The sequence below is a fragment of the Mirounga angustirostris genome, unplaced genomic scaffold (genome assembly GCF_029215605.1).
Source record: "Mirounga angustirostris isolate CCGP_5_RB_7025 unplaced genomic scaffold, mMirAng1.0.hap1 SCAF_6, whole genome shotgun sequence".
NCBI lineage: Eukaryota > Metazoa > Chordata > Mammalia > Carnivora > Phocidae > Mirounga > Mirounga angustirostris.
Genome location: NW_026991714.1, coordinates 16,004,269 through 16,017,548, shown reverse-complemented (window position 1 = coordinate 16,017,548; position 13,280 = coordinate 16,004,269). Strand labels below are relative to the sequence as shown.

General features: G+C 45.3%; 1 protein-coding gene across 1 annotated transcript in view; it reads right to left on the bottom strand.

Moving 5' to 3' along the window:
* Window positions 1-4,063: 4,063 nt before the first annotated feature.
* USH2A (usherin) overlaps window positions 4,064-13,280 on the bottom strand; it is a 701,438-nt gene continuing 692,221 nt past the window's right edge. The window contains exons 69-71 of the mRNA XM_045876094.2: window positions 9,433-9,677; window positions 4,294-4,515; window positions 4,064-4,153 (exon numbers count right to left, since the gene is read on the bottom strand). Coding sequence (XP_045732050.2) covers window positions 4,064-4,153; window positions 4,294-4,515; window positions 9,433-9,677 — 557 coding nt within the window. The remainder of the gene's footprint in view (window positions 4,154-4,293; window positions 4,516-9,432; window positions 9,678-13,280) is intronic.

The following is a 13,280-nucleotide window of genomic DNA, read 5'->3' as shown; positions in this document are numbered from 1 at the left end:
CTTCAAAGTACACCTCGTTGGTTCGAGTCTCCTTCCCACGGTCAGAAGGGGGGAGGGCAGAGGGAGACCGGAACACGGCACGAAGGCTGACTTACATTCTCACTGAGAGGAAGAGTCCGGCAAAACCTCACTGCCATATTGCTAAGGATTTGTCATTCTCTCTGGAGCCTTCTTTCTCCTTATCACAGTCATGTAAAAGGTGGGTGGGCAAGTAAGAAAATGAATGAAAAAAATGTATTTAACCAGCCTTTTCCAAGAGTAAAAGGCCATGGGGGAGGCAGGGGTGGAGGAAACTATTACATAGTAAAATGCCATAACAAGGCAACTCACTCTACCATAGGTTGCAGTCTACTACGAGTCAGAGCTTTTTTATTTCGCTCACTCCCAAGAGTTTGAACCCTGATGCTCGGACAGGGGTTTGGCACCTTGAGCAGACGATCCTTGCCAGGCCTAAGCATTTTCCTTCTACCTACCTCATTAGGTATTTCTGTGACCGAAAAAAAAAAAAAACAAACTTGAGCTGAATCTGTGTACTTCGTGTTTGATGAAGAACAAGAACAGAACTAGAATTCTCACGATGAAGAGAGTGTTTCAACCAATTCTGTACTTGAAAGCAGTTCTCAGAAGTACTGTCATACCTGTTGGATAGGTATTGCCACCCCCATTTCATAGATGAGATCACTGAGGAGAAATAACTTAGCCAGCCCCAAGGCTTGTCAGCTACTGAGCCAACTTTTGAACCCATGTCTGCCTGTTTTGGGAGCTTGTGGTCTTGTTCCTGGCTTTCTCGTCAAGGCTGAGAACAGGACATTGACCTCAGGGTACGCACAGGAAACTGCCGGGGCCTCCCTCCAGACCTGCCAAGTTCGAATCTGGTGGGTGGGACCCACGCTTTGAAAAAAAGCGCCACTGTTGATCCTAATGGACACCGATGGTTGAGAGAGTATCCAGAACATCCCGTTTTCTTAAATGGGCTTACCTTTATCATCATTATTTATGTGTAAATTGTAAATATAACTCAGAGCTATTAGTGTGTTTTCATAAATCAAACTTGGTTTACATTGAACAATTAAGCAAACCATCTTGAGATGAATTTACATGATATTTGTGCATTGGAAATAAACTACTCATGTGACATAATTAAGTTCCTTATCACTGAATTATTCCATCTGGCCTATGTTTTATTTACAGGTTGTTCAAGAAGAATTATATTGATGCCAGCATGATTTTTAGATCAGCATCAGGTACACTGACAGATTCATATTTAGGGTTTCCATTTAGTGGAAATGACAACAGATCATCTAGAAATACAATTTTTAATAGCGCTTATAAAAGCATAGTTATGCACTCTTACCAAACAGCTGATATTAGGAATAACAGTAGTTCCGAAGCTGGGAATGTGGCCTCTGCAAGTGGTCAGATCTGTGTCAGGAGATTTAGAACCAACTTCCAAGGGATTCGTAGAGACCTGCTCATTGTTTGCTCAGTCCGGGAGGAGTGGTGCGCCCGATCGCTCAGCCCATGAGCACCTCCCGGTTGCTTTCCACCCCTGGCTGCCCACCCTGGAACCCCCGAAAACTTTGAAAAGCACTGATGCCTCAGCCCGTGGCAGACAATTGAGTCAGCCTCTAGGGATGCGTCTACACTTCAGCGAGGCTTGGCACACAATACCACTTAACAAAATCTTGGGCTTCTCTGAAAGAGAGGAAAGTAGGGTTCAGAGTGTTACAGTGGGGCAGTGTTCTTGGTGGGAGCCATACAAGCTTCTGTCCAGCAATGGGATCACAATGTAAATGATGCAACTAAGTGAATTCATGTAATAACTAAATGTCTAATTAGCTTAAATGGAGAATGATTTAATATAAAATCCCCTGCACTTCTCTATTTGTGTTCTTTAGGTTTTAAATTGTGATAGGGGGTGCCTGGGTGGCTCAGTTGGTTAAGTGTCCGCCTTTGGCTCAGGTCGTGATCCTAGGGTCCTGGGATCGAGCCCTGTGTCCGTCCAGCTCCCTGCTCTGGAGGGAGCCTGCTTCTTCTCCGTCTACCTCTCTTTCTCTCTTTCTCATGAATAAATAAATAAAATCTCAAAAAGTAGCAATGTGAGGAAACCATTTTATAAAAAGTTTTCAATTGTGATAAAGTATCTAGTTAATTTTTCAAAAATGAGGAAGACCTCAATCTCCTAAATCCACCTGTGACCAGCAAATCATACTTGCAGAAGAGTAGACCAAGGATAAAGATGCAAGTTTATAACTGGAAAAAAGCACATTTTCCCTACGTACCTGAAATAGCTCGTGTGACTCAGAAACTCAGCCTTGGTTAAGGCTCCCTTGTACCAGCTTTAAGCAACTTCTTGACCCAGAATCAACAAATGGAATGAAAACCAGTAAACTAAATTAGCCAATCCCGTGTTTCCATTTAAGAAAATATAAAACTTCTGGCGAGAAAAAAAAATCTTATAATTTGTACATCCACTGCCAATGGTGCATAATTATTTCAGATTCGTTTGCTTATAGTAGTTCTAACAAGGGAGCAGAACTTCTGTTTAATACTGGTATGTGCTTTTGACACTTAGAGTTGGCAAGGTTTGTTGGGAGCTGATCAGTCTGACGAGCTGTTCTTCCACAGATTGGGTTAAAGCCTCAGTACCCCCCCAGAGTCCACAATCTGACTTGTTTTGAGGCAGAATAATGTTATCCCTTATTTTACAAATTTTTGCTAGTTCAACTTTGGGAAAATCCACCTACCCCTGGTTTAACTCACAAAATGCTGTCAGACAATCGTGTATGAGACCTATAGATTCAAAATAGTTTCCTGGCATCATTAAGTAGACCTTTAAGAATAAGGAAGACAGGTGTTTTTGTTTGTTTCATTTTGTTTTGTTTTGTTTTTTTACGTTGTTTTCCGTGAAGAACAAACTTAAATACCTTTAATTTTATGTTGATGACTTAGAAAAAAAATGTCTTTTGCTGTGGGACTTTCACCAATGACTAATCCAAATAGAGCAGATGACAAACTTTTGACCCATGGAAATTGGAACTGTGGAATATCCTCCGCTCTTAGTGACTCGAGGGCTAAAACAGAGAGTGAAATGAAGGGACACAGTCCAGAGTAATAGACACATAGCTATACATAGAATATATACGCTTATGTAACATTTACGTATAAATGTTAATTTAAACGATTTCAAAGCTGGAAGGAGCACGAAATATTTCCTTTTTAAATTCCACATGGGCTAATTGAATAATGCAAATATGTAACCAAGTGAAAGGTGTTAAATTGAAGATGTCATCCCTGGGCATTCAGCGAATTGACAGAATTTTATGGAAAGTACTGTAGTTTCAAAACCATGTAAAATATGTGGGAAATAGCTCTTTAGTCCTTTTCAGAAGATTCATAAATGCAAGAACAGAGGTTTATGCAGTGCTCTCTCAAAAGGTTGGTGAAAACTTTTTTTTATTCAGTTAAGTTTGGTACTTATCCCTAAACATTGCCACTAAATTGAACTTTCAGTCCAGTGTGTATCCCTCAGTGCAGTTTGTTTTTCTCTAACTGGTTCAGCTTTTGGCCTGAAACTGGCATTTTTTTTGTAGCTATGATCATGCGAATTCTTCTTACAGGATCGTGTTCTTACAAGATTGCACGGGAATAAGGGAGTGAAAGGAGCAGTAGTGATATCCGCTCAGAAAAACTGCTTTGTTTTTAAACTAGTAACTTCACTTACTTGTAACAACTGTGGGCCAATTTGAAGTTGTCACTAATTATTCATTTAACCAATGGAGTCACTGTTTGAGCCAAATGAAAATTACATGCTATTTAGCTTCCACCAAATAAGAGCAAAATAAGAATTTCCATACTGATAGTATCCCTTATTTCAGACCACCAGAAAAACAGAGCTCTATTAAGGAGGAACAATTTCAAAAACAAGCCTTGTTTTTAAAAAAAGGATTACAGAATAAGAAGCAATGATTTTAGCATGTATGGTGTGTCAGTCAGTGACAACCCGGTGGGGAGGGGGTATGGAGCAGGTCTTGCAGCTTTTTGTCTTGCAAGTTTCCATCCTTTACAAGTGGGTGTCGGTGAACGTGGTATGCTCTTTAGTCACAGAGCTGAAGCCCTTGATGGCGTTCATCAGGCCCTCTTCATCCACATACTGAAAAATAAGCCAATCGTCATTGATTAGGACATTCACTGTCAATAGTGTTTGCCATTGATTGATAGTCTATCAGTTTAATATAAAAAGTACTCAGTAAGTATTTTGTTAAAGGCTGACATCGTACGCTCAAAACTCACCAATCCACTCTCATGGCCCGTGATGGTTTCCCACAGCGATTCATCGATCAAGACTTTCTTGTCTTGAATGTGCATGAGTTGGCTGACACTGCCAGGGAGAGAGCCTTGGGAACAGGTTTGGCTTATTTGGCTCTGACTTGGGATCCGAAGTACGGATATGCTCCGGTTGCTCCTAATACTGATGGGTGTCCCGGACCGGGGAATTTTGGTATCAGCTAATCCCTGAAAAGAAAGTTGCTGTTGGTGATCAGAATCTGAAGAAAATGGGTTTGAAATAGGACAGAAAACTGTGTGTCACACATTGTCAATGAAGGAACACACCATATCCTACTACAGAACTTAGCTCATCTGGAATACTGTGGCCCCTGGTTTCTTGGTAAGGGTGAGATGATAAAGTAATAGTCATATTAGACACCCAGTGTTCTTAGCACCTAGGGAGTTCAAGCCCTAGTGCTTTGGCTGTTGTTCCCTGTAGATAAGAGCTTGCTGCTTTGCGAAGTGGTGGGGTGAAGGAGATAGAGGTTGGGTTAACAAAGTAATCCCTTCATGAGTGTCACCACAGAGCCTGTGTCTTGAGTTCAATGCTTTCCCAGAGCAAAGTTAATAATGGTCTCTCATGGTTGCCAAGTGAACACGGTTGTATTATATTTTAAAATTCCTGGATTTGTGTAAGGAAATGGACTCTTCCCACCCTCTCTTCTCATTCAATTGTTCTATTCATTATGAAATTCAGCCTTCAAAATAAATCAGGTCCTGTATTAATATCAGAAAGACAAAGGCACTATATGATTAGAACCTAGAATGTGCCGTAAGAAAATCTAGCAGCTCCAAAGAGCTGAGGTTTGGTTCAGATGGTCCAATCAACGAAAGGTTCCTGCCTTTCACCGTGCAGTCAACACATCATGCGAAAGATCATGCATTCGTTCAGCACACAGAGGTACCTCAAAGTGCATGGTGTAACTTTTTAGGGTAACATTGCTTGACACATCAGATATATCGGCCACAGAGTCAAACTGAGAACAAATGGGGAGGCGTCAGTTAGTGTTTGGAACAAACAAAATGACCATAAAACAAATGCTTTGTTTCTCCAGTGATAGCATAATCATATCATCATTCTGAGCTGCATCTCAGGGTGTGTGTGTGTGTGTGTGTGTGTGTGCGCTTCAGGGATAGCTGTCATCCACCTACCCAAGTCAAAAGAAAGTCAATCTGAGACACTGAGCAGGTGAATCCCACTTGATCCTGTTCAGAATCTTAGCCGCTGAATCTGGAGCCCATGGACACCAACAATGGCTCTTTATTTTGCTCTATTAATGCAAAGTCTACTCTCCTTCATCTGACTAACCGTCACTAATATTCTTCCAACTTTGTGAGAATGGTTTACTTTCAAAAAAAAAATTTTTTTTTAAGCATCAGAAGGTTTGCAAGTACATGTTATTACCTGGGTAGGACTAATTTAGGATTTCAGTGGGCTCCGGAATCCTGCCCAGGGTCCTGGGGCACTCCAGATTTCACTTCTGCTAACCCTCCAGGACCTGTGACTAACACCCTCAATGCTGAAGATGAGCCAGTTTGGGGAGCCAGAGCCTCTGGCAGCCTGCCAGTCCCCACCAGCGCTTCCCCTCCTCACACCTCCTTTGGCCACTTAGCAAAAGTGAACCAGTTGTATGCCACTCGGCTTTTCCCCAATGGTAAGCGGTATATGGGAGTAGGATGTTTCAATTCTTTTGTTTGCTCATCCCAGTTAAAGTCTATGTCTGGCCCCAGAGGCAGCTTGGTCTTGTTTTGCAGAGACTCTAAGGGCTAATCAGCTCCCACCTGTTTTGTTTTGTTTGGTCTTGTTTTTGAATTTATTGTGATAAGTACATTTAACATGAGATCTACTCTCTTAACAGATTAAGTGACAATACAGTATTGTTATCTATAGGGACAAGGTTGTTCAGAGGATCTCTAGAATGTCTTCATCTTGCAGAACTGAAACTTTATACCTGTTAATTAGCAATACCCCTTTCCCCCCTCCCCCAGCTTGTCAAATCACCATATTTTGCTTCCATGAATCTGACTATTTTAGATACCTCATATAAGTAGAATCATGCAATCCCCCCACCTGTTTTCACTGGTTATGAGACTATACAGACTGCTTACAGGCCTTGTATTCTAGTATTATATTTTTAACTCATTTATAACTATTGTCAGACTTTACTATGCAAACAACTTCCCAAGTGCTGGTTGAAATAGCAGACCCTTTGGTTTCTTTCTCAGAGCTTCAGGTCCTGCTCCTACGTGATGTTGATACTGATAGTTCATGGGCTTCACTTTGATGAAACAAAGCTTGACAAGACTCATGAGAACTGTGAGCAATGGTACCATCCAGAGTAACTTCCCATTGGAATGATGTGATTGCTTCTTGATCTCTCAGTTAGCCAAGCGGACAAAACTGGATTCCTCCTTGTGAAGGATTACGAGGCAGAGGTGCCTTCCTGTAGGGTATGGGTCAAGAGACAGGAGATTTGATCACTGAAATGAGTTACACTAATGGTATGTGAGGAAGTTTTCCTGGAAGCACACGTCACGTTAGAGAGTAGATGTACCCAGCAGAGTTCCAGAGTTTCTCTTCCACGTTCTCCATGCACTCCATATGGCCCAGGGTTGATTTAGCTGATGTCCCCAGGCTAGAGTGGTCTCAGGTCTTCTGGGCCCTTCCATGCACTTCTGGACTCCGGAAGTGGTGGTGCTTCTTTTGTCTAAGAACATGGCTTCCTCAGAGAGAGAGTTACTCTTCCACAAGGGAAAACTTTAAAGTATCTGCTCTTCAGTGAGGATCTTCTGATGAATATACACTGAATAGTAGCACATGGCTGGTTGTTTGAGTTGGCCATTCAATATTCATTCATTTCACAAACATTTGTGGAATATCTATTATATGCCAGGCACTGTTCTGGGTCTTGGGGTATAAAAGTAAATGGCCCACAAAATCCCTACCCTTGGGGAGCTCACATTCTCTTTGAGGAGTCAGATAAGCATATTGACTATGGTATCTTGTGGTGATGGTGCAATAGAAAAGGAAAGTAGACTAAGAAGCTAGGGAATTTAATTTCACATGGAAGGGGAAGTGACATTTGTGCAGGGGCCTGAATGAAGTGAGAGTGAGAGCCACCCAAGAGAAGAGCAGGAGCGATGGCCCAGTGGGAGGAGCTTGATGTGCTCAGGGAGGAAGGAGGCTAGGAAAGCAAGGAGAGTGGGAGGAGGTATGGTTGGTGAGGGCTGAGGACCAGATGGTGGGGCATTGTCATGGCTTCTCCACCACCAAGTCGCTGTCCCATGGCTGCTCCCTGCCCCAGACACAAACCATGGGCCTCAGAGGGATGACTATCCCTCTGTGCCCCCACTTCCACTACTTGGCTGTGATATGGTTTTGTCAGCGCCTTAACCGCTGTTTGTTGATGGGTCCTGGACAAGCAAAGAGATCTGGATGACAGTTGATTCACTCATTTCTATTTTTTAAAGTGTTGCCACTCAGCCGGTTTGACCAGGCTTCTGTACTTAATTTGGGTGCTGCTGTGACACTGTGGTTTATAATAAATATATGTTTGGTCTTCAGTCCCATGTCTGGCACAGGGCTTCTGAAACCCTCAGCATTTCTTAAGTGAGGAGAGCCACAAAGGTGTCTTTTGTTATGTTAATGAGTGACTTTGGGCACCACCTAAGGCTGGTTGTCAGGAGAGCCAACCCTGTAATTAGAGGGCTGGAAATTTCAGTCCCCCCTCAACATACCCCCAACCCCTCACCTCTGGGGAGGGGAGAGAGACCGGAGGTTGGATCAGTAGCCAATGGCCAATGATTTAATCAATCACACCTAAGTGATAAAGCCTCCATTTTAGGGTTCTAAGAGCTTCTGGGTTGGTGAACACGTGGAGGTTCTGGGAGTGGCGAGCTCAGCAGGGTGTGGGAGCTCAGCACCATTTCCCCATGCCTCGCCCTATGCATATCTTCCATCTGGCTTTTCCTGAGTTCTTTCCTTTTGTAATAAACTGGTAATCCAGCAAGTGAAATGTTTCTCTGAGTTCTGTGAGCTGCTCTTGCAAACTAATTGAACCCAAGGAGGGGCCACTGCAAACTCCAATCTGTAGCTCGTCTGTCAGAAGCCAGGTGACAACCTGGACTTATGATTGGTATCTGAAGTTGGGGGGCGGGGACAGTCTTGGAGACCTGAACCCTTAGCTTGTAAAATCTGATGCCATCTCTCGGTAGATAGAGTCAGAATTGAATTGTAGGACACCCAGCTGGCGTCCAAGATTGCTTCTTGTGGAAGAACTCCCCCACACGGTGGAAGTGGTAATCAGAGTTTTAGCTGCACAGCTGGCCACGAGCTCAACCTTTGTGCAAACTGGAAAAAAAGTGATTTCTCAGGCAGATGCAGCCCTTTGGACGCACGGCTTGGAAAGGACTGGCGCCTGGTGGGAATTAGAGTCTGCAGCCTTTCCTCCTCCAGGTAGACATACCAGAGTGCACCTTCAAATTCAGTCACCTTTTATCCCGTCAATGAGTGCTCTGGGCCACGATCCCCCTGCACTACCACACGTGTGGCCTCACGCCCAAGACCTTTGCCTGACCTCCTCTCTTAGGAGCAGGTGGTTGGGAGCTATGAGGAGCCCCTCATTCCCAGGCCCCACCAATCCCCAGGCCCCACTCAAAAACAATGGAATCAGAGTTTCTGGGATAAGGCCCAGGCAATGGCGTTTTTAAAAACTTCCCAGGTATCTTTGTCCCTTTGAGCTGCTATAACAGCATCCCATAGACTGGGTAGCTTATAAACAACAGGAATTATTTCTCAAGTTCTGGAGCCTGGGCAGTCCAAGCTCAAGGTGCTGGCAAATGGAGTGTCTGGTAGGTGCCTGCTTCCTGGTTCACAGAGGGGGGTCTTCTTGTCTTCTTGCTGTGTCCTCACATGGAGGAAGGGACAAGAAAGCTCTCTGGTGGTCTCTTTCATAAGGTCACTATTAGCCTTTCTTGGATCCCGTATTTTAACAAACAAGGGCTAATCCCTTGTTACCATGACTCTGGAAATATTTCCACCTAAATAAAAGCCAGTATTCTAGCCCAGTGATAGGGAAATGGGGCCCGCTTTCAGAGACATACCACGTGGGTTTCCCTGGGTGGGTAGACATTCACTGGAGACATTCTCTTCTGAATAGGTACTAAGGGAGGTCTCTCTCTGATATACGGCTCTTTGTGGATTTTTCTTTGTAGTATCAGAGACAGAAAAATGGCCAACAAGATCAAGCCTAGAATCGCCATTAACACGATGAACCATAACTCGCTGTAGAACTCAGTGCTTTTGCTCCCCGATCCTCTCTTTTCTCCAGGAGTTGTCAGAACCAGGCCTGCAAAACCCAGGGACAGGAAAAGGAAATGTTATTTCAGAAGGCAATTTTGTGATCCCTTGCCCTGTTGTTCGAGAGTAAATTGGAAAGGAGTTTAAAGCAGTTTGTCTCATGGTGCTTGTGTGTACTTGCGTTCAGGCGGGGAAAATGGTGCCCTGTGGCAGGGAGAAGCTTACAGCCCTCAGGGGACCTCTCTGACGCTCCTCGGGATGGAAATCACTGCTGCCTTGGCACGTTCCCTGGGAAAGACAGGGCAAGGAGGATGCGGGGAATTTTAAAGGGGGTCACCAAGGGAACCTTGAGGAATGCCTGCTTCCCAGTTGCGTGCCCTGAGAGCAAAGCCTTTTCTTAACAATGGACTCTCGTGAGGGCCCAGCCTTATTAATATCGCCACAGAGAACCTATTGGATACATACAGTCAATGCTGAGGAGACCCAGGGCCCCCTCACTCCATGCAACAGCTGGGTTCCTGGGCAGTTTTGTGCAAACTGGATTAGAAAGAGCAGATCCTGTTTTCTATTGTGATGTAAGCAGCCTGTGCTTGCCAACATGTTGTCTTTAGATTTCTTGTACCCTGGCCTCTCTGTGACATAGCGGAAGTTCTGCAAGTCATCACTCCAGAACCCTCAGAGAGCTTCCCCTGGAAAGAAATCCTTTGGCAAGAGGACCACTTACTCTTGGTTTCTGTTCAGTGTTGCGAGTTCAGCCGAGGTGATTCTCCGCACGTGAGGCTAATCACAGTAGCTCACGTTGAATGAACACGTATTTACCCTGTGCTGGGCCCACAGCTCTCAAGTCTGCCGGTGTGGAGAAAGCTGGAATGAGCCGGGGCAGACAGGAGAAAGGCTTACAGGGCTCACTGCAGGGCAGCAGAAGGCCGTGAGATCAAGCAAACGGAGCGGGGGCCCGAGCGGGGCTCAGAGATCATCTCCAGCGCAGCCACTTGCTGGGGCTGTTGGCTAGGATGTCATAGGAAGTTACTCACATAAGAGGGCTGCACACTCTCAGCAGAAGGGAGGAGGGGAAGGGACAAAAGCTGGGGAGAACTGTGTTTTGTTTTGCAGAACGAACAGTGCCAGCCCAGGGCACAGCCAAGCAGGTGTTTCACCCGAGAGCCCCTCGCTAGCTGTGTGTCGCCCGACAGCCCCTTACGTGAGCCAGTTGGAACAGGGTTGGATGAGGACCAGCACAGACGCCCCCCGGAGTTGTCCTGAAGTTATCTTTAGCTCATTATAATACTAAGATCTCTTCCTATGGGTGGAGTTCTGTGCCATTTTTTTGAACATACGATGTTTGCCCTAGCATGCTGATGTGCTCGGCATGTAGAATTGAACCAGAAGTGCCTCTGTAAGCCCCCCGTGCCTACCCCGCGCCCCATGCACTGAATCAAAGCTTCCTGTACTAACCCCATGGGGAGACAGAGCTTTCTCCCTGTCTCCTTACTTGTAACAAATAATAAGAAGTACTTTGCTTTCAACACTTCCTCTGGGTGTGCTCAATTTGATGTACCCCAAGCAGCGAACCCTTGACTGGGGTCACAGGGTGGCCTCGGAAGCCCACGGATCCAGCAGCAGGCACGCAGGCTGGTGTGCGACCGACGCAGGTGCTTATGGCCAAGAGGAAGAAGGGCAAACAGAGGCAGTGGCAAGCGCCTCTTTGCTCCTCGCACTAACTCCCCCTTGCAGCACCTCAAGGACTGGGTGGGCCTGCTGGACACTTGACACCCACATTTTCAGTGGGAGGGAAGAGGAGGGCTTCAGAATCGGGGTGAGGAGGTTTAAGAGAGGGAGAGAAGGTGACTGAGACTAAATTTCGAGCTCCCTAAGAGAGCCACACGACTTAGCTAACCCTAACTCGACTTCTGATAGCTCTGTGGTTAAAAAAAAGTCACTCTGCCTTTCTGGACCTCTGCTTCTCCATCTCAAGTAAAGACTTGCAGGGACGCCTGGGTGGCTCAGTCGTTAAGCGTCTGCCTTCGGCTCAGGTCATGATCCCAGGGTCCTGGGTTCGAGCCCCACATCGGGCTCCCTGCTCAGCCGGGAGCCTGCTTCTCCCTCTCCCACTCCCCCTGCTTGTGTTCCCTCTCTCGCTGGGTCTCTCTCTGTCAAATAAATAAAATCTTAAAAAAAAAAAAAAAAAGTAAAGACTTGCGGTCAAAGCTCTGCCTAATTCCAGCAGGTAGGAATTCCCCTAACTAGGAATCAATGTGTGTTGTTTGAATTAAAAAAACAACAACAACAACCACCTTGGTTATGCGCTGGAAGAGTTGAATTTCCTCTGTGCGGCACAGGGCTATAACTCCAGAAACGGATCTGATGGGCCCAGTGGGCCCCTTGCTAGGGAGGACACAGGGGGAATGTAGGGCAGCCTGCCTGAGGGAAGCCGCAGAAAGAAAACAGCCCTCAGAACAGGAGGAGGGAAATGAGGATGGCCAGACTTCAGTGCTGCAAGGCTGCCTCAGGCAAGGGAACAGGAACATTTTAGAAGTTACATCATAAAATTAAAACTGACTATGGCTATTAGTTGGACAATACATCTTGGAATTTTTTCATAACTTCTCACTGTCCTCAGTGTTCCTTCTCTCATCAAGGGAAACCTCAGTTTGTGTTCAGGAACCCAATACAGGCTTCCCCTCTTTTATGGAGAGCTTAAAATCCAGAGGATGTGTCTTTATCCCTTCTCGGTTTTCTTTTTTCAAAGTCCCTTTGATTTCAAGGGCCTCCACCCAACAAATGGAAGCCTCAGGGTCAGGGTAGGGAACTGCAGTGGCTGAGCCTCGAGTTCAAAGAAAAACCCCAGTGGTGTCAGAGTAGATCCCGCCCTGTGGATTGCCCGCCGCAGGGAAGATGTACTTGCCCCTGACCTCGGAGACTGGACGGGCTGGATTTGGAGGTGGCTCAATCTAGATTGTGCGGTTTTGCTCAACTCATGATCCTGGTCCCCTGCATCGGAATCACTGGGCGGGACTTGTTTATTTTTATTTACTTTTTTAATTTTAAAAATCGGATTATAGCTAACACACAATGTTATGGGCAGGGCTTGTTGAAAGAGCATATTCCTGGGCCCTACTGACTTGATCTCTGCCAGGGGCCTGGGAAACCATATAATAAATAAGCACATGGAGATGATTCTTACGCACACTTCAATTTGAGAACCACTGCTCAAGGAAAAGTATGGGGCTGGGAGTCAGCCCAGAAACCACGTTCAAATTCTCATCTTAGCAACAAGCTTTCGGAGAATTCTTGGTTAAGTTCTGGTGTCCCTTAGGCCTCCATTGGTCCACTCCACTTGTGGAAACATTGGAGTTGCTAAAAGAATATCAAATAATTGGGCACCTGGGTGGCTCAGTGGGTTAAGCGTCGACTCTTGATTTTGATTCAGTTCCTGATCTTAGGGTCATGTGAGATCATGAGATCAAGCCCCGAGTGGGGTGTGGAGCCTGCTTAAGATTCTCTCTCTCCCTCTGCCCCCGCCTCTCTTCCTTCTAAAAACACCAAAAACCAAAAACCAAATAAAGTCTACTCTATCCCACCGCTGCTATGAAATGAAATGGAGATAGACTATGTGGAATTGTGTTAGGTATTGTACAAAATTGCACATGGC